Consider the following 20,673-nt stretch of genomic DNA (forward strand, 5'->3'; position numbering starts at 1 on the left):
GCTGAGTATACTGACTCAAACGGTGTAGTCAGTAGAGCACTAGATAACAGTTAAGGTTGTGCTCAAAGTTGAAATGTTCCTTCAGTGAAGACAAGCCCTAAGAGAAAGGCCTCAGAGAGCATAGGAAGCTTACTAGGGCAGAGACTAATAGAAATGAAATTAAGTGAAAGGAAAATGTAAGCTGTCAAGCCTCCTAGCCTGAGCTGGAATATACTTATATTTCCTAAAGAAACGGCAAAAGTAATGCTTTAGCCAGTAAGTGCAGAACTGGATGAATAGCTTGTTTATCTATGGTCTTCGTAGTATATGCGTCTTTATAATATAAATAGTATAAATAATATTCCTGCAGAGTTTGCATGTGTCACTAGTTTTGTTCAAGTAAACATAGTTTAAGACTAATACTGATAAAAACAAATTTGGTAATTAAATCCAAATGATTGCTGAATCCAAACTCATGTTGTGGACTTCCAAGTCAAAGCTGTGATCAGTCCGTGTCCCATGTAGGGAGAGTGGCGCCATTCTAACACTGTGCCAAGTCTACTGCTTATAAATGGTCTTTTCATAAATTGCAACATTACTGCTCTATATTACTCTATTGACTTTAAAGACTACATATTATATTCATTATAAAAGAAATCCATATAAATTAACATTGTTTCCTCTTCCAGGTAGATGTTTTGATCAATGTATGTGAGAAATAAATCAACAGCCATAGAAAATGTTTTTTGCAAAGCACGGCTTGATACTGTGATTTGAATTTTTGTTAGTGATGGCTGAAATGTAATTATACTTTCTCATTAAAAATAGTTGCAACAGAATCACCAGAAATGCTCTCAAATTACTGCATATTGTGGCTGAAAATTAACTTTACATATCTGTTCCTTTCTTTTATCACCAAGCAATGTGTATACATTATCAAAAGTAAAATTTCAGCCTTTTAAGAGCTTCTTTAGATGTTTCTGAGCATGGATGCATGTTTATGCCTACACAATTATCGTTTTTTTCATTTTTCAGTACATTTCACTTTTAACTGAAATTATAAGGTAGCTGAACGTACTAAAAAGTATTTATGTTGTATGATTTTAATAATTAAGGTATAAACATTTATGTGATAAATTTGATCATTGTTTCATGCATACTAGAACCTCCTCTGCTTTACAAATGACATGTCTCTATCTCTCACTCCCTTCCCACCACCTGCCCAAACTCTACCATAGTGGTAGGAATTCCAAATCCATGTAGAAGAGTAAGAAAGATTACTGCACTTGATATGCTATTTGTATATTACTGTTTTAAGGAAGAAGTGATTGTAGTGTACATAAGATATGTTTTTAAAGGAGGTATTCTTTGCACCTTCTATCTCAGCATCTCAGAGCAATAAGATATTTTAAGTTTCAAGCACCTGAACAACCTTTCTCTTTTTTGTAAAATATATTGCTAAAGAAGACAGTCATTTGGTTGTAAAGGCTGTCTTTTACAAAATACTATTATTTTTTTTTTTTTTCTATTTTTTTTTTAGTCCTAGGCAACCAATGCCTCTGTCTCTCCACCTATCAGAAGAAGAAGCAAGCATAATAATCCAGTCGTTTTGGAGAGGTTATCGGGTAAGAGTAATCTATAATTACTTTGCTTGATGTTGAATCTGTAGGACTGTGAAGGCCGTAGGGAAAATCTTTACATAAATTTTAAGTAGGGGATACTATAAATAGCTGTGGAGGCCCTCATGGTTCATTGGCTTTGGATGTTGCTCTGCCTTATGCCTGGTGACTACAATTTCTTCACAGGCATTTATGCTGATGTAATCTCCCTGTTTTCTTCATAAAATCCACTGAAGGTTGGAACATTTTTTTTTTTAATGAGTTGATCTTTGGCTAGTTGCTAAAGTGTTACTTGGCTTCATTCAGGGATATTTAAGTGAGTGTAGAGGTACACAAAGAGGACTGGTGAGGTCTGTACGGAAATAGAAGCATATAGAAACAAAGATAAAATTGAGACAAAGAACAAGACAGGAGATACAGGAAAGGAATGAAGGCTGTTATTCAAGGAAAGGAAAAACAAAATGGTAAGCAGATATGGCAAGCCATACTAGTAATATAGCACTAATGCGGTCTCCAATTTAAGGGAGAAAAGAGAGGAACATAAATTAACTCTGAAGAAGATGGGCTCATACTATTATTTTGGAGTGCGACAGCAGTGCTAAGCCTAGGGTACGATATAAATGATTTTGAAAAAGCTGAAAAGATTCTGGAAGCCTTTCTTAGAAAGGCTGTAACACCTTCATGCTTTGTGAAAAAATGGACTTAAAATCCATGTGACAAAAGAAGCATCTTTGACTGCCTTTTTCAAAATTTAAGGTTGTAAATAGCCTCCAGCTATAGCAGTAGTTTCATTGTGATGGACAGTAATGCATCTCATTGCATTCACATCAGTTGTTCTACAACTACAGAACTACATCAGTTGTTCTTTAAATCACAGTCAGAACAAAACATTCTCTGTTAAGTTCTTTACTATTTTAACAAGCATGAATACATAAGAGTTGCTACTCTGATGTGCCATGCAGACAAAGATGACGAAATATCCTGAAATGATCTTCTTGACTGATAGATTTTTATGACACTTGCTGTTTTTCGTTTTCCTTGATTTTTTTTGTTGTTCTGAACAGAGATGGCATTGACACTAACATTAATTAGCATTGACAATATCACTGCAGGCATCCTCACAGTGGATTATTGCAAAGGCAAACATCCAGTAACACTTCCATTAGAGCTGAGCAGTGCAAGGTTGCTCAGATACCTTGTGCTTCAACCAAAGGTTCCAAAGGGCACTGTCCCTTCTCACTGTGTTAAATTTAGAATGATAAATGCTATGGTGAAAATTTTAAACCCGTTCCTAGAAATGAGAGGGTAACTATAGCTTAAAAAAGCAGAAGACAGAGAAAATAACTCAGACTATAAAATTGGCTGTTACATGTTTTAACTTCTTAGAGCTGAAAGAACTTAGGCTTTTAAAAATTAACATTAAAATCAGAATATAAAGTCAAAATCATTAGTAACAAGTTATTACACAGGGTATTATGTTATCTTTGATTTAAATGAGAATTCATCACAGTAATGATAAAGTAGATTCCAAAAAATTAGAAAATAGTTCAGATGATATGCTTTTAAAATAAATATCCCAGACATGAACCTTGTAATTTTTTTTAAATTTTATTCTTAAATGATGTCATATAACGTGTGAGAAACCACAGCTGGTAATTTTTCACTGACACATCGTGTATGGAATCACTGTTTTTGAGTTACTTTGTTAGCCATGTTGATCTAGGCAGTAGACTTTACTTAGTTGTATAACTGACTGAGCATTGCATCTTTGCATGGATATTTCACTTGTTTCTGCCACATGTAGCTGTCTGCATGTGCCAGTATCAAAACCACATGAGATTCAGCAAAAACAAGATGTCAGGCAGTAAGGATTTTTCTATGTGAAGAAAAAGAACCCTGTAGGTACAGAATATTGAGCACTTTCTGATAACAAAAAGTTAATTAAAAGGGTACATACATCCTTATCTGAAGCAGGTTTCAGAAAAATACTTGTTGTGGTAATAATAATTAATGTCTGTCATCCACAAAGTCTTTGCTAGAATCTTTCATACAAAGACATTTATGAGTACTTATTTCAAGTTTAATCAAGAATTAAATCCCATAATAAAAAGCTGTGTTAGCTACAGAAACATTAGGCTGCACTCTGAAAGACAAACAGCAATCCAATTACTTTCATAACCATTTTCTGGTAAAAAGGAGAAAACTAATTAGACTGCAAAATGTTAGATTAGGACCTAAGCAGAAGAAAGCCACCAGGAAGTGATAGTAGCTATTGTGTGACCCTAATGGAAAAGGTTTCTGGGTGTAGAACTTGTCATAAAGAAAGGTGTAGGGGGTTTTGAGCAAAAAGGCAGTTTGCTGTTGCCACATCCATTGTGACTGTGGAAATCTTGTGCTTGATTTACAAATATGAAGGCTTGCTCCAAAGAAACTTTAATTAAAATTATCTGTTTCCCATTCCTGGCAGAAACAGTCTTGAAGTTCCAGGACTAAATAACATAATATTGGGTAACCACTGTAGTCCAAAGGAGTAATGATAATGTCATTTGTTGCACGTGTATATATGAGACACACCAGAACGGTCTTGCATAGTACTCTGAGGAGATCAGAAAGGAAGATTTCATCTTGAGAGGTCTCTTTGAGGCAAGCAAGAACAGCTGGAATAAGGCTTTTGACAGCTCTTTCATCAGATTTTTCTCTTTACTTCTTACTTCCTCTGTTATTGACGTTCCATTCATCTGTCATGGGCCAAGGCAGTACTCCAATATCTGATGAAAACCCTTGATTGGTAGGTATCAATTTTCCAGGCACTTCTCCAATTCAAGAAAATGTATATCTTCACTCTTCTACTGCTGAATCTGTGCTTAGTGCCATTTATTCTCTGGGGTCTTTTTAATATTTACAGTTTGCATAACTATTCTAGGCAGAAGGAATTTTTCATTAATAGAATTTTCTCTAATATTTCTGTCCAAAGCTTTAGTGTTATCCTTCCATAGTGCTATCCTTTTTTATATACAAGCATTGAACCTAGTATATTTTGTATAACTGACATATATTGATATATTGAACACAGTATATTTTGACTATGTAAATCTTGTAATACTATGGAGCTTAGACTGGACAGCATTAGGTAAATATTCAGTGCTATTTTGTGTATAAATATCGTTTGAGCAAAAATTAAATCCAAATTGAAGTGGGTTTATCTTTATGTCTTACAAAGTGTTCTCGTGCTTTTGCTGTCATAATTTATTTTCCTTTCCAGGAAGGTGTGGTGACTAGCAAAGGCTGAAACCTAGAAGGTCACGCAAATATTTGCTGTTCTTAACAGCAAGTGTAGATTAAGTCGGGTGACTTGGGTTTTTAAAGAGACACATTAGGCTTTCTCTCAGTTCTTTGTTAGACTCCTTCAGTGCTTCATGCTTTGTTGATCTGCAGGAGAGTCATCAGTTGTTTGGGCAAGATTTGAACTTTAGATTACTTACCTGGAGATTTGGCTGCTGAGTCTTGGCTTTTTAATCATGCTAGAATTGTACTCTGATTTACGAAATAGAGGCTACTTTCTGCTAAATTATCAGAGCTGTGCTAAATTAGAGTTCGTTAAGAATATTTGGAACACATAGATAGGATTCTGCTAAGTTCCTATCACCTGTTTTACTGAAAGTGACAGATTTACATTCCTTTTTCTTTCACATTTCTAAAAATCTGGGAGCTCACGTTCACTTCTTGCTTTTGATATTGGACCTTGCAGTATTTTAATATATTAATATATTGTATTTTTTGAAACATTATTTGATGGTTTTAATTAAAAAATAATATGTTTTTTTTAGCTAATAACATTGTTTGTTATTAATTTTAAAAATTTTATATTAACCTTGAAAGAACTAAATATATCTTTTATAGAAGATAATACATACCTGTATTAGTATGATGGGATATTTTAAGAGGCCTGAGAGGTATCTGATGTCAAGTCACTAAGTAAAAGTCTTCCCTGTCTGTATTGATCATACAACCTTGCATTGTATTTCTGCTCTGTCAGTGCACTGAAATATATATCTGAAATCTGGCAAGTTATCTTCTCTGAAGTGGATTGAAAACTACGCTTGGAGTACAGTTGCTGTCTGTTGCTTTCATGGTTGCACCACAAAGGAGAAATTCTGTGTGGAAAGAATATTTTTGCTAAATAATTCATATTGTTTTGTTTAATGTTTTTAACAAGTGGAAAACTGCATCCTTCTCTTTTGCGCTGTGTGCATTTCAGGAAAGCATGTGAAAACTGGGATGTAATGGAGTGGAGTAATAGAGTTCAAATCACACAGCAAACTCATTACCATATCATATAAGAATAAAATAAATATAAGAAAGTCACTAGAAAATTTAAGTAGTCAGCTTCATGAAAGTAGAAACATGTCCAGGAGAAACCAAGCTTATTGCTGCTTGTTTCTACCATGTTACGCAATTTCAGCCTGAATAACTAGGACATTAAGTCCTAAAGCGTAATGACATTTCATCTATGTAGCAATTAGGAAAAAAAAAAACAAACTCCATTTTAAATAATTCTATTATAATTTGAATGTGACTCTAAGAGAATAAAAACTTCCCATTGTTTAAGCAAATACTAGCATGTCCCCTTCCTGCTGTTGTCCAAGGGATGGTATCTATTCTGGATTTTTGCTCGAACACTTGAGGTAGTAATTGTGTGAATGCCAAGGTATATGACAGGCAACATACTGCTATTTAATCAAGTCTTGCTTAGAGCAAGTTTAAGTAGACTGGTAAAAGCTAAATTCTTTCTTATGTTAGTAGAATCCATACCAATACAAAAGCAATAAAAGAGGAATTCAACTTAAATGGGGACAAGGCCTGTTACTATTGTCATTTTATATGGAAGCAGGATTAGGCTCTTCATAGGAGTGATTGCCAAAGAATGGATACCATGTAATGCATTCCAATTACTTTAAATAACGGATTAATGGCTCTCCTGTTTGTGAAAATTGTGTGGCTGAGACTGTCGGTAAGCCTATTTGCAGCTGGTAGCAGGTGTGAATCAATTTGCTGGAATAAATTTCCTGCTGTATGACCCTTCATGTGCCTCTTCTGTTCTATTATGTTGGTCAATGGGCTGGTTTTATAGTGTTGTGGTTTTCTAAAGGCACTAATACCCTTCAGTATAATGCTTTAAATTTTAATTAACTCAAAGAATGAGTGTCTCACTGCAATCACATTCTCAGGAGTCCTTGGTAATCAAAATGATCCCCTAATTGGCATATTTATGTTTTCAAAGGAGTTTGTCAATTATGTGGCTTTTATTTCTGTTTAAGCTGAAAACTGTAAACCTCTGGGATCATACTTTTATATCAAGCCCTGCAAAAAGGATGTATGTCACATATTTGCCCAGCCACAGAAAAAATACCTCTTGTCATCTTGGGTAACACGAATGTACATAATTTTAGTTGAATATTCTGTTTTCCTCTTCCAGGTCCGCTGTAATATGGAAGTACAAGAGCTACGTCAGTGGCAAAAACAGTTGAGAGAGGAAGAAAACATTTCTCAAAGAGTGGAAGAATTCTGGACTAAGCAGGAAGCCAAAGGTAAGTGGATTAAATTACTGTAATGATTTTTTTTTTTACATTAAATGTTTAATTGTTATACTTCAAGTTGTGTTAAGAAATAAGACACACGGTGGAACACTGATCATGAGTGACAAAAGAAGGCAATGTCTGGCGGAAATGCCTGGCTATTTCTTTACCGTTACTGTGTAAGTTAGTCACTTGTCTAGCGGAAAGTGCCCATGGAAAGTATGATACAGGGCCAAAGCTCGGTAACTTCACAGGACTATGATAACGTAGTGGCACAGTATTTCCTAGGGCAGGATTAAACTTCTACCAGCTATGCAACATTTGAGTACTGATTTTTACCAGACAGGTTGTGTTGTAGTTTTTCTGAACTGCAGTATTTCTATCTGGTAAATGTTCTACTGGCATTTTCCTGTAGTTATTTATAACAGAAGTTGGCCTGTACTGTTCTTATATATATATATAATTGCCAAGGGATATGAGGCCAGGTTGCTTTAAGAACCAGCACTGCACCATGTTTCCTTTTTGCCCTGATTGTGGACAAGGCCTTACTGACAGGGCTGAAGTTATTCTTTACTTACTCAGGCACGGTGGTATAATAATGATTTTTCTGTGCCTGCTCTCTTTGTCTAACAACAACGCAGGAGGATTCGCTAGCTCCTCAACCAGTCTACATTTTTTCAGCCTCTGTGGCTAGACTCACATGTGATACATGTAGGGATGTGAATTACAAGTCAGTAGAAGAGGTCATTCAGCTATATGGCTCGTGAGCTCTTGAGAGGGAAAATTCTGTTTTACCAGTCACCATTGTGTGGTCGTTCATTCTGACCTGCCCGAAGGGGTGTCCCACCCCGTATCTCTTGCATCAATTTCAGCCATTGTGTAAGTGCACCATGGGTTTGGATCAGTGAGAGGTTTTGCTGTTAGTTTCCTACAACATCGTTTCCACGTGATCCCTGTATGTACCACAACAGAGGAAGTGAGCTCGGGGAGAGAGGAATAATCCCTTTCAGAAGCCCACAGCTTGGTTAAACGGAGCAGAATTTGAGGTGGTATTCTCATAGCTGGTTACTGTTCACAGCTGAAGAAATGCCAGCCTCCAGATGATTGGTAGGAGCTAACAGTCAGGGGCAAGTCTTAGACCTCCTCAGCTCAGACCACAAAAGGGTCAGTGGCCTAATTCTGAGCCTGGCGTTCGTGGGACTTCACTGGGAAAAGAGAGATTTACGTTTGAATTCTTGTAGGGTAAGGGAGTTTAGAATCAGTTTTCTGTGAAAGTTTTTAAAAATACTGAGAGGTGGTCAGTTAGATACCAATTATCCAGAAAAATCAACAATTCTGGATTTCAAGAGGCAGAAAATTGCTGATGCACAGTCTGGAATTGGGCAGCTTCATCGTAATGGGTTACCTTTGGTCTCAGTGTTGTCAAATGACCTAGGCATTTTTACTGAAGCACTGCATATTTGTAGGTCCGCATTTGGAGCTGTTTCTCTTCACTGCACCTACAGGCCTTGTCACTGCTTTATTGGTTAGACTTCTTGAGCCACATGCCCGATTCCTAGACATTTGAAGTCCAAGCTGAGACATAGAATTTTTCCTACTGTGGCTTCATTCAAATGTTGTTTCTTTCAGAATTTTGTTTGCAAGCTAATTCTTCTTCTTAATTATGTGGAGTTATTGTATTCATGCACATATACGAAATAGGGTATTCTGGAACTGAGTGCTTGACATTCTCACAGTATGCTTTGTTTTAGAAACTACAGTAAGGATGTCCGTACATAAAGAGTACTTATTAATATCACTGCTGTAGCAATTAGGGCTTGCTGTATATAATTAGAGTCTTGCAATTCTTCAGTAACTTCAGTCGTCAAACCTTTTGTGGCTACTGCTAATTTCAAAATCGTCCTGCTTTTTAATAAATGATACAATGAAACTTTTCTACCAAGCAGTTTAATTATAAAATAGTCCATGCTCAGTAAATGCCAAAGGAATTAACAGCAGTCAAGTCATTAACCTAATGCACTGCAATTATTCTTTCACTTTTTATTGTGCATCCAGTCTATCTATCCAGTCACAAGTAGATCAGGCTTAAAAGGATGACATGAAAGTTCCAAACATTTCCCTTTGTGCTTGTAATCTTCTGTAGAAAAGTTTGCCTAAAGGTGAAGGGGGAAATCTGTCACTAATAACAATCATTGTAACAACTGGAATTACAAAGTAGCGCCTTGTTTTCAGCTTTCCGTATTTTGATGTCGTTTTTCCTTCATATAAAATAAATGTAGTAGGCGCTTGGGGCTAATAACAACATTTTAAACTAATGCTAGATTTTTTGTGTGTGAAATCCTGGCAATTCCAGATGGGCTACATTTTCATAATACCAGCAAACACAAAGTTGTAAATGGGTAAGGTCTCCATATTTTCAAGATTCCCTGTTGACAAGCCCTTGATTCCTTAAACTTCTTTCCAATTGTTTCCTAGTTAGACTTGTATAGCTGTTGGATAGATAGCACTAGTTAAGAAAAGATCCAGTCAGGGTAATGCTGCAGTTTCTCAGTGTTAAGTTTGCTGTTAAGTAGTCTGAAGTCTATGTAAAACACCAACTATTTCTGCAATCACAACTAGATGAGTAGGTATTCCTACTGGATGTTTCTAACGGACACAAGGTGCAGTAGTTGTAGTATAAATCTTTCAAATAGAGGTCTTAATACATGGTGCTGTTGTACCACAATTTCTCCTCTATTGTGTGAAGTGGAAGAGTATTTAAACCCACTTGCAAACAGGCAGTACTGGAAGTGAATGTTTTAACTTGTTGCTCTGGATTTCTGAAGTAATCTACATAATCACATAATAATAAATTTTATCACATAATACGAAATGAATCAGTGGCAACTATCATCCTGTCGGACAAGGTAAGCTGTTAAGAAGCTGCCTCTGTGTGTCTCCTCCTCTTGTCATCTGCAGCGCTTACCTGCCAATCACATGCACAGGCTGGTACCACCAGGTGATTTAATGTTGGCAGATGCAAGAGTCACGTCCTAGTACTGCATCCGCCATGCCCAGGGCCTGGACAACCTCAGCAACTGCTCCCGGCTTACCTACATTAGACAAAGCTCTTACACAGAGGGAGGTCTGACTCCGGTTCTGCTTTCCCTGTACTAACAGATGGTGACAGCAGCAGCAGCCACTGGATAGTTCTGTGGTTTGCATGTTTGCAAGTGCGAGGAAAGCAGTTTCCTGTTGGAGGTGTTTTCCTGCCCAAACAGCCATTCTTCATGATATCCAGGGAAAATGTGAGCTGGATGGAAGCTCCTGCAGGCTAGCTTCAGCTGCGTGGTGTTATTTAATGGAATATGTCCAGTGAAATCTGCTTTCATTGTGATCTTGGAAGATTTATGGTATATGTATTAAAACCTCAGTTCACTAGAAAGTATCCAATGGAGAAACCTACTTGTCTAACACTGATGGCAGAACTAGTTGGTGTTCTGCATACACTCCAAAATGCATGACATTCTTCCAGTGCTCCTTCCCAGTATTCACTGTTGTTTGCATAAGAAGGACTGGCCTGCATTGATAACAGTGCTGGTGCCAGTACAAATAGGAGTAGATTTCTTTGAGGGGGTATTTAGATACTCTGAGAGGCAGTCCAGAACTAACAAAGACAGTAATGAATGACAACACCCTTATGGTTCTGCACATCTCTGCCAACAGCAAGGACCACAATCAAAGCTGTTTCTGGCTGTTCTATTTCAGCTGTGAAGGCTTAAGTGTGAATATGGTCTGCAGAAGCCTCACAGTAGAATTTTTTAAATGATAAAATCAGTTAAGTATCAGCTAGGAGTATTTGAACACAATGAAATCTGTAAAAAGGAAAAAGAAAAGTTAAAGCTGTCATAGAAGAGTAATTTTTCAAAAGACATCATGTTCGAAACCTTCCTTTATGTATCATGGCCTCCTTGGTTGCCTTGCTATTTCAGCATTATATAATGCAAAGTGTTATGAGCTGGCACACTTTTCTGTGTCTGCACTTTGCTATATGCAGGACTTTTTGGTCAATGCTTCACTTCACTGTGAAATGTTCAGAACATGAAGAATTTTCTTCAGTGCAGTATGTGTTTTAGTACAAATACTGAAAACAGAAGTGTCATGATTTTATTTTTTTTGTGATAGCAATTTGTTATGAGAGCTGCATAGATTTTCCAAACATTTATTCATATTATATTGCAATTTTAATCCACAAAAGTCAGGTTTCATTTACCAACCCATGCAATTGCTCAAGGGATATTTTATAGCTGAAAATAATTCATTCTGAGGAGTGAAATAGTACATAACAATAGGAAAAAAAAATGCATCTGTATGTGTGTATATATATGTGGGGTGTTTGCATGCAGAATTCATAGTTTTAGTAACTTAGAGTTGGCAGATGAAATAAAACAGTAATTAGTACCAGTATACAGAAATAATGAAAAATAAAATCCATCCAACATAAGTGCTTGTCTTCTAGCAGACCTAACTATATGTAAAGAAAATTCTGGTAGAGTGACCAACATTTTATTTAAGTCTTTGTGGGATTTCATAGCCTATTTACTATGGTTTAATAAGAGTTTTAAAAAATGTAGATATCTTTAAAAAAAAAAAACAAGATACAAGTAGATCTTTTTTGAAATTCAAAGTATGTTTTCAGAACATAAGATGAAGCCATCTTCAAAATGCTGGGAGTAAGAAAAGTGGGGACAGGGGGAGCGGCCTGTGCCATTTGGCAGCTGGATTCATTCAAAGAACTGTCTCTGAAGAAAATGAATTTTTCTATAAACTGTACTTAGGTTGTTTTGGAGAGTAATGCAGTGATAAGATTTCCTTTGCCTTCTTTACCAATTATTTCAGAAGGAAAAACAAATTTCCTTTTAATCACCCTCATAGAGCTTTCCCGTCATCAGATTAATTATTTTAGGACTATAGGACACACAGCTGTACCACCACTTCAAAGTATGTTGTAAAGTTGCTCCTTTTCATTTTTTTTTCTTAAACCAGTGCTAATTCTTATTGTTTATATCACATTAGGTTGCAATATTATGAAATTGTTTCTGTAATGATTTAACTGAGCCCTGCTAAGTTAATTTAAGAGTATCCGTACATAAAATAGCCGGGGGGCACAGACAGATGGCTATCTGGAAACAGCTGTACTAGTTAAAGAAGTTACTGTCCAGGGGTTTTCATTATCAATCTCAGCTGTAATGCCTTAATTAATTTTGTTAGTGCTCCAGCTGCTCTTATTTCTGCTATTATTATTCTGCTGTTTATTAACATTGTTAAACCCTGTTTCACTGTAAAATCAACAAGTTTGGGTAAAGCTGCCTTCATCAGTGATTCAATCTAACCCAGCTGGCTTTGCACTGAAGTGGGTTCTGAGAGCTCATACAGTAATGAATAGCATAACACAACTACCTTTTAAGCTCATCTTTCTAGGCATTTGATTGAACTGAGTTACTGTGAAATCTCCCATTTAATTAAACGGCTGAGCTCTTTGCATTAAACCGCACAAAGCGCTTGTTGTTACAAAAAACTCAGATGTCACAAATAGAGCAATGGGATTCATGATCAAAAGAAAAAGGAGAAAAGCTTTTTTTTAACAAATATATCAATGTATTACAAAGTTAACTACATTGAGTATAACAATGAAGTCTCTCTTAAATTTGTGTACGGCTCTAACTGTGTTTAGTAGATGCTGTAAATAGTGTTGAATCTAACTGTAGGGGATGAATGGTGAGCTGCCAAATAGCTTTTAGAAAACGCTGACTCAAGGAGTAATGCGATTCTATTGACACTACTAGAAAGATCAGCATACCTTCTGTGAAAATATCAGCCAAAATGCAAGCTAACAGTCAGATTCTGCTGTGTTGTGGCTTTCAGCACAATGCTACATGTACCTTACTTCACGGGTATGTTTCGGGCAAATACTTATAATTTTATAAAAGTATGTTTGTATGTTCTTGACCAGTGTGATGCTTAAAAAGGATATCAAAAGGAAGTTAGAAATGTAGATGTATCATAATAAAAAAGTCCAAAGGCATTATATTGTAATAAAAAAAAAAAAAAACGAAGGCATTCTTAATTTATTTTCTCATTTTCAGTAAGTGTATTCATCATCATTGAAACAAATAGTGAAATTATAATTTTTGTTAGAATGTAACCCGAACAAAACACTTTTAGAGTGTTGTTTGTTTATTTTTTTTAGGTAGGGACCCGAAGTATGATTTTTCTTGGGTGGCTAGGGTGACCAACAACATGCCCATTGAAAAGGTAGTCCTATGCTTCCTTGACCACAGTTTCTGCTGTCCTTTCCTTTTCCCAGCTCTCACAATCATGGCTGTTTGTGGTGAGTCGGTTCAGCTGGCTGACCTGCCACAGCACTGCTCCCAGCTCTGCGCTGCAGCCCTCTGGGTTAGTGTTCTGCTGGATCAGCCCGCTCAGCTGACTGGCCCTGTAATGACACAGCCCTCAGCTCCAGTGTAAGGGAAATGGTGCAGCAGTAATAGAGGCAAGGAAAACTGCCCACGTGTGATGGCAGCTGGCTTTTAGATCAGCTAATCTGTCCTGTGCCTACTGTGTCATATGAAACCATACCCTACGTGGTATGTCTGCTTGGTTCGGTAGGCCAGGATGTAATGTAACCTCATATAAACCACTGACTCTCCCCACACTTCAAAACACATTTAAAAGCGTCTCTCTCTGTCTCTCCCTTTTCTTTTTTTTTTCTTTTTTACTTTGTAACTCATTATTCTTCTTTCCTTATATCTTCTATACTAGTTATTGATAGTTTTGAGGAGTATTCTGGGATATAATGTGTGAAAACTGCATAAAAATTACTGTAGAAAAGGAAGTGGGGAAATGAATAGCATCCTGCAGGACTGTGGAACTCTTAGTACATAGAGCTGCTAAATTTCTTTTTGAGTGGAAAGAAAAAGGTATGTTTCTTTCAGCCCCTACCTGAGATCAGAAAGCTATAACGTACTTAGCTGGCACTTTGTTTGCTCCACTCTTCCACTGCTGTAAAATTCCATTCCAAAAAAAGGTCTATATTTAAGGTGTGAAAGTACTTACTCTTAACAGTTTCTACTTCCAGACTGAAAACGTAGAGGGAAGCATAACACTCAAGGCTCAGTTGAGTGGCTTACTGAGTTAGGCTTGTAGGGAGAAACAGAAACCTCCTCTGTATAGCCCCACTGGTTTAGCACAACTGATGGGATAAATTTGTTCCAAAACGTTTTACAAAAGTTTTTTAAAATATTCACTTCACCATAAAATACTGCTACTAAAAACAAACAAACAAACAAACAAAAAACCCTCTGAAGGATATGAGTGAACAGTAAAAGAGCTTGTTTTTTCTTTTTTTTTTTTTTTTCTGAAGATGATGGCCTTTCTGATTTCATTATTCCAGTTTGCTGAAATTACTTTAATGTAAATGTATTCAAATAGCTGCTTCATTTACCTGCCTGTTGTCTGGGATCGTACTTGGCAGGATGTGACAGTAGCAAACACAATAGGAAGGGCTGCTTTTGGTTTCATGAGGCTACTGATCTACCATTAGATTGTTTGTTTAGGAGAGCTTCTTTTCCCAACTTGCATTTATGTAGGGCTGCCCATATTAATTTTGTCAATACCTGCAGCCTAAAACACCCATTTCAAACTGGACATAATTTGCTGCATTTTCTTGCTTTCTAGCTGGTATCCCGCATAGCTCCAGATGTGGTTTTGCTTTAGTGCTTTTAAAAAGAAATAGGTCTTTGGTTAATGGCCTGATTGATCAGGTCTGTGCCTCTATGCAGTGGATGAAACCCGTGCCATTGTGATGCTGAGCAGTACCTTCTGCAGATGCAGTACTGATGAGACACTGCTGGAAATGAAAACGTACATGTCGTACAATGAAAGGAAGTTGAAAATACTTGGCTTTTGTTTTTGAAAATACCTGAATCTTAATGCATCGCTTAGGTAAAAGACAGACTGCTACAACAATTATTTCTCTCTGCTGGTGTGCTGTTGAAAAAATTAGTTCTTTACATACACTGTCTAGTACTTTCTGCTATTTTTTTTCCTAAGGGCTTTCCTTTCTTCTTCTTACCTGGGTAAAATTAGTAAATTTTTATGTTTAAAAAGCATTGTTCTTAGGAGGAATAGTAGAAAAAATAAACATTCTTGGTTTTATGTTTAAAAAAAAAATTTGCAACCCTATTAGCTACCAGTTCTTTGAGGTCAACTGTAGTCTTGGCTTTGCAAGGTGCAGTGAATGTACACAGTGTGTGGAAAATCTACTTAAACCAAACTGAGAAACAAAATAATCTTCACAGCAGGTGGGGAGAGTTGATCTCCAGATCAGGGAGGGAATATTCCTTTACGCACCATTTGATTTCCAAGCTATATTTCTCCTTTAGCAGTAGAAGTTATTACTTACCTATACGGAGAGCTTGCAAACAAAGACTTTTCCCTTGGGAAGATGCAACCAGCATCGTGCTGAAGAACTCAAAATGTAGGTGTTCTGTCATTGGAAAATCCTTGAAAACATGAATGAGGCTGCAGATAAAAGGGAGAATAGGCTGCATATTTTAGGAGCACATCTTGTGCTGGAGCAGGAACAGATGCACACTGTCAAGAAGCAAGGAAATGCAGTCACTCCTACAGCTGTAATGTGTCTCCACCTGAATTATGAAGTAGGATTTGAAAATTGAATAGGCTTACCAAGTCAAGTCAAACGGAGGAAGTCTAGTTTGTGTACTTTTGAAGGACGGCTGTGTCATAATCGTATTGCACTACATAATGATGTCATATCACCACAGAATGAATTGAGGAAGGGAAAAATATTAAAATTGGTCCCAGAAAAAAAAAAGTTTACATAATGAAACTTCTTGGAATTCATTTCATAAACAAACCTGTGAATATAGTCATGTGCTCTGATAGATGCTTACTAATGAGACCATAAAAGAAGTTACAGTTGCTTGCATGTTTGCAGACTGAGTAGTTTCCCCCCAAAAATACCGAAAAGGGGTTATATGCAAATGGAGCACCTTATGCTAGGGTTTAAAAATATATTTTAAATGTACTGTAGGTGGTAATGTTGGATTAGCTTAAGAGGCAGTCCGAGTAGCTAATGAATCTCTTAAAAACTGTACCTCTGTGGTTTATGAAAATTCAGCTCCATAAAATGTAAGGAATTCATCATTTTTATTTGACAGTCTCCTCCTTTCATATTTTTTTTCCGCTTTGATCAAAGGTGGTTGAAATTTAGTCATGTTTTCAGGTGATATTAAAGTGATTTTTTTCTAATTTCATCTGCCCTCCTTTAACTGTAGCTGTAATTATTTAATTCATCTCATTATGGAGCTCTTATAAGTGGGGACCTGCCCATATTCCATGGTTTTACACTTTTAAGGTGCTATATTCAAAATGATTTTAAATGGATTCATATGTTATTGCTTTTGAAATAAAAGTAAACATTTAAGCTTTCAGTGACACAAAAGACATTACAATTTCTTTTTAAAAAATGAAAGAAAATCCAGGAACAAAGCAGTGAGTATGTGGTGTTTTTCATCAAGCCTAATTCAAGATGCTTGGGATGTTTCTGAATGTTTAATCTTGGCACTAACAGCTGAGAATGTAGTGATAAAAGTCATAAGACTCATGATGTAGATTGTGCTTTATTGGTCCACACCCCAGACTCAGACATCTCTGAAAAGTTACAAAGACTACAGGAACATTTCATTTCTGAAACTACAGTGGGAATGTTTGGAAAAGAAAAAAATTGAAGATGGCAATTTAGATAAGCTACAAAATATGTGATCCTCTGAACTGAGCTTACACAGGCACAGCAGTTATCTGCCAGCACAAGTCTGAACTAGTCCTCTAGTGCCATAATTGTGCTTTTACCCATCATTGCAGTTTTTAATAACAATTTGTAATGGAAAAAGACGATTGCAATTTGGTGCTTGTTCTGTGATTATAGAAATATATTTTGTTGGATTGTTTTTCTGTTTTAAAGGAGAGCAGAAATTCTTCATGGGCTTTGCAGGTTTTTTCTTTTGGGCTTTTTCAAGATAGTAGTGAAAAAATGCTATATTTTTACTGAAAATTCAGAGGGGTTGTATTCAGGTACGCAAATTTCTGTTTCTAACTGTGAGTTGTATTAAAAGCCTGAAGAAAAGGATGGTATCAAGTAAGAAATAAAACCTCCAAATATTTCTGCAGCGAAGCTAGACTTGAGACTCTTTTGGTTGAGGGAAAACAAAAAAAGGAGACAGGGAAAGAAGGACCATGAACCAAGTGGAATCTTAAAATATGACTTGCAGATCAGTGAAGAAGCAGATGACAGATTGCAGAACGTTCAAGCTGCTTGCCTCAAGTTTCTCTTTGGTATTACTCGTGTCTTTTTTAATGTAACTTTTTTTTTTTAATTATTATTTTTTTAACCTGATCACTTGGTTTAGTCTGTGAGAGTTTACGTTTAGTGACTTTACAGAACTTACCATGTTTTCCACATAGGAAATGCCTCAGAAAGAAGAGGGATTCATGGGTGTAAGTGCAGCATTTGTGAAGCTGCCCAGCAAATCTGGCATTCTAGTTTTCTGCCCCAAATGGCTTCTGCCTGTAATTCCCCAAATGCTTGTTGCTGGGGTCCTGGCACTCTGGAATTATTTCTGTCTGCTTCTTGTCAGCTTCTTTCCATTTTCATGACTCTTTTTCAATCTCAGCTATTTACTTGCAAAACCCGCATTGATCGATTCCTGCTGAAGATGTGCTGGTTGCCTTCCTTCTGGGCTTTTCTCTGCGTCCTGCATCTTCTTGCTTAACCTGTTGTGTTTCTGGGGCTTTCTTTTAATGAATCTCAGGTCACTGAGTGTTTTGGAGGACAGTTGGGCAGTCATTAGCATACAGTCCCCAGTATATCTAGTTCTTTGTAGTTTGTTCTCTCCTAAACTCAGGTGTCCATCTCAGTCGTTCATGTAGTTTAATGGGTGTCAGTGCTTTCCTCTTTGTACACCTTGAACGGGAAAAATGCCATCCAGATATTTAACAAATTTAAAGATTTTGAATAATGAATTCTTAACTTTCCTGTCCAAATATTAGGAAAGCATTATGTATTCACAGAACCACAGAATGGTTGGGTTGGAAGGGACCCTAAAGCCCATCCAGTTCTACCTCCTGCCACCCACCAGACCGGGTTGCCCAAATCCCATCCAGTCTGGCCTTGAACACCCCCAGGAATGGGGCGCCCACAGCTTCTCTGGGCAGCCTGTGCCAGTGCCTCACCACCCTCTGAGGGAAGAATTTCGTCCTAACCTTGAATCTAAATCTCCCCTCTTTTAGTTTAAAAACCGTTCCCCTTGATCTATCACTGTCTGCCTGTGTAAAAAGTTGCTCTCTATCTTCTTTATAAGTTCCTTTTGAGTACTGAAAGGCTGCAGTAAGGTCACTCAGAGCCTTCTCTTCTCCAGGCTGAATATCCCCAGCTCTCCCAGCTTCTCCTTGTAGCATTACATACACAAATACTGCTAGACATCTTTCAGTCCTTTTTCTCATCTCCATTGCTGGTTGTTGGTGTTTGGGGGTCTCCTGTATGTCAGCTTACACTTCCCTAATTTGATCCTAAGTGAATAAACAAATTCCCTGACATTGTTTGTTCTCTGAAGGAATTAAATGCAGCCAGCATGACTGCATGTGCCTGGTATTTTGGAAAAATTTTGGGCAGACCGGTCTCCAGAAAGCAAGCTTTCTGGGTGGTGGGCTGCTCTGGCATCACCTGTGCTCTGCTGCTTTCATTTCAGACTTGGTGCTGCCTCATATGTGGCTTTGCAGCAAATGTAATTACGGGAAGACGAAGTATTTTACAAACTCTGTTGTTGCTTTGGAGAATTAGGTTTGTCCTATCACTTTTCTGTGTCCTTTTTACAAAAGCATCATCTGATGAGTGATCTGGTGATTCCATTAAGGTTCATGAGTAGCAGGCATGTCTGTGGGCATAGGTTTCAGTGTATTTTATTTTTTTAAATATCTTTTTTATAATGTATCACTTTGCTATTACTAGTGACTGAAGGTTTCCTGAAGTGGAAGGTTTCACTAATAATTGCCTGCATGTTAACTTCCAGTAGTAAGAGGCTAAAATTATACACACTTTATAAAGAGCTGTCTCTTTAAAAGTTGGGTCTTATTTCAGAGAGATTGCTGGCAGCTCCGATTTCATGTTCAGGCTTCTTTGGCATTTCATTGGGAGGCTGGGGTGAAACTCCTTTCTATATATATATTTTACTCTAAGCCCTCGCTAATAAGTTATTCCAATAGATTTTCTTTTATGGATTTTCATCTTCTTATAGCCTGAGTCTGTGGTATTTTTCATTACTGTTTTCACTTGTTTAAATTACTAGATGTAATTCTCATAGTTCTTATGATTTAAACAAAATCAGGAGTGTGGGTATAAACCTTTCATAAGCTACTATCACAAACCAGTTGTATTACACAGTAGTGTATAAAGTAGGTCAGAGTTTCTTCACTGTTTGGCTGAAACAGCCAAGTCTTAAACCAGAACATCAGTCCTGATTCTGTTTTTGTGTATTGAGATGAGGGAAAATTGCCTCTGTTATCGAAAATGGATGGTAAAGATGTTTGAACTTAATGCATAGATAAAAAGGACAAAGACTAAAGCAGGCAATCCTCAAATGTCTAACAGGAGTTTCGCAGATTTTTGAAAATCCTATTCCGAGGAGTTGCCTCAAACAGTAAATCCGAATACACTCAATGCCAGTGCTTCTTTTAGCTGTCATCTGTGCCTCAACATTGCAACACGTATACAATAAACTGTGTTAAATGAGCTGCATTTCCAAGGAACATGGCAAACAAACAAACGGATGAGTTTATTACAGTAGGAACAGCAAATCAAAAATATAACATTTCTGCTTGGAGAGACCCTCACCTCACTTCCAAGGAAATTCAGCACAGTCTTCATTAGTGCTTCTTACTGTAGTGATGGGTTGAAGTGTTGTGTGATTTAGAATATGTGTGTGACTAAAGTGGGGTTTAATCAGATTAACGCTGCATTTTAAAATAAGAATTGTTAAAATCAGTAATGTGACAGCTGTATACCACCACCAACTTCAACTGTCCTGACAGTAGAAACCTTATGACCTGTGCAGATAGAAACCATAACATTGGAAATAAGTGAGATGCCCAATACTATTTGTCAATTTCAAAAGTGAGCATCACAAGTAAATCTTCAAGAAACAGTGAAACTGTTATAAATGCATTAGATTCTGTGGGAGAGATTATTTGCCTTATGTAGTTGCACATTTACACTGTTTGTGTCACATCCTGAATAGTAATTGTAGAAATTCATCTGAAAAGTTCTCTACTTTTTCTTGCTTGGGCTTTTCTTTTTTTTCCTTTCCTTTTTTTTTTTTTTTTTTTTTAATTACTGTCATGGCACCTAAGGGTTTCAGTTGCTCTGTCTTAGGTCTTGAAACAGG

General features: G+C 36.9%; 1 protein-coding gene across 1 annotated transcript in view; it reads left to right on the forward strand.

The window, feature by feature from the left end:
- Window positions 1-20,673, forward strand: part of IQCK (IQ motif containing K) — a 51,198-nt gene that overhangs the window by 17,339 nt on the left and 13,186 nt on the right. Inside the window, exons 5-6 of the mRNA XM_040574830.1 lie at window positions 1,520-1,604; window positions 7,075-7,186. Coding sequence (XP_040430764.1) covers window positions 1,520-1,604; window positions 7,075-7,186 — 197 coding nt within the window. The remainder of the gene's footprint in view (window positions 1-1,519; window positions 1,605-7,074; window positions 7,187-20,673) is intronic.

The sequence above is a fragment of the Cygnus olor genome, chromosome 15 (assembly GCF_009769625.2).
Source record: "Cygnus olor isolate bCygOlo1 chromosome 15, bCygOlo1.pri.v2, whole genome shotgun sequence".
In the NCBI taxonomy this organism is placed as follows: domain Eukaryota; kingdom Metazoa; phylum Chordata; class Aves; order Anseriformes; family Anatidae; genus Cygnus; species Cygnus olor.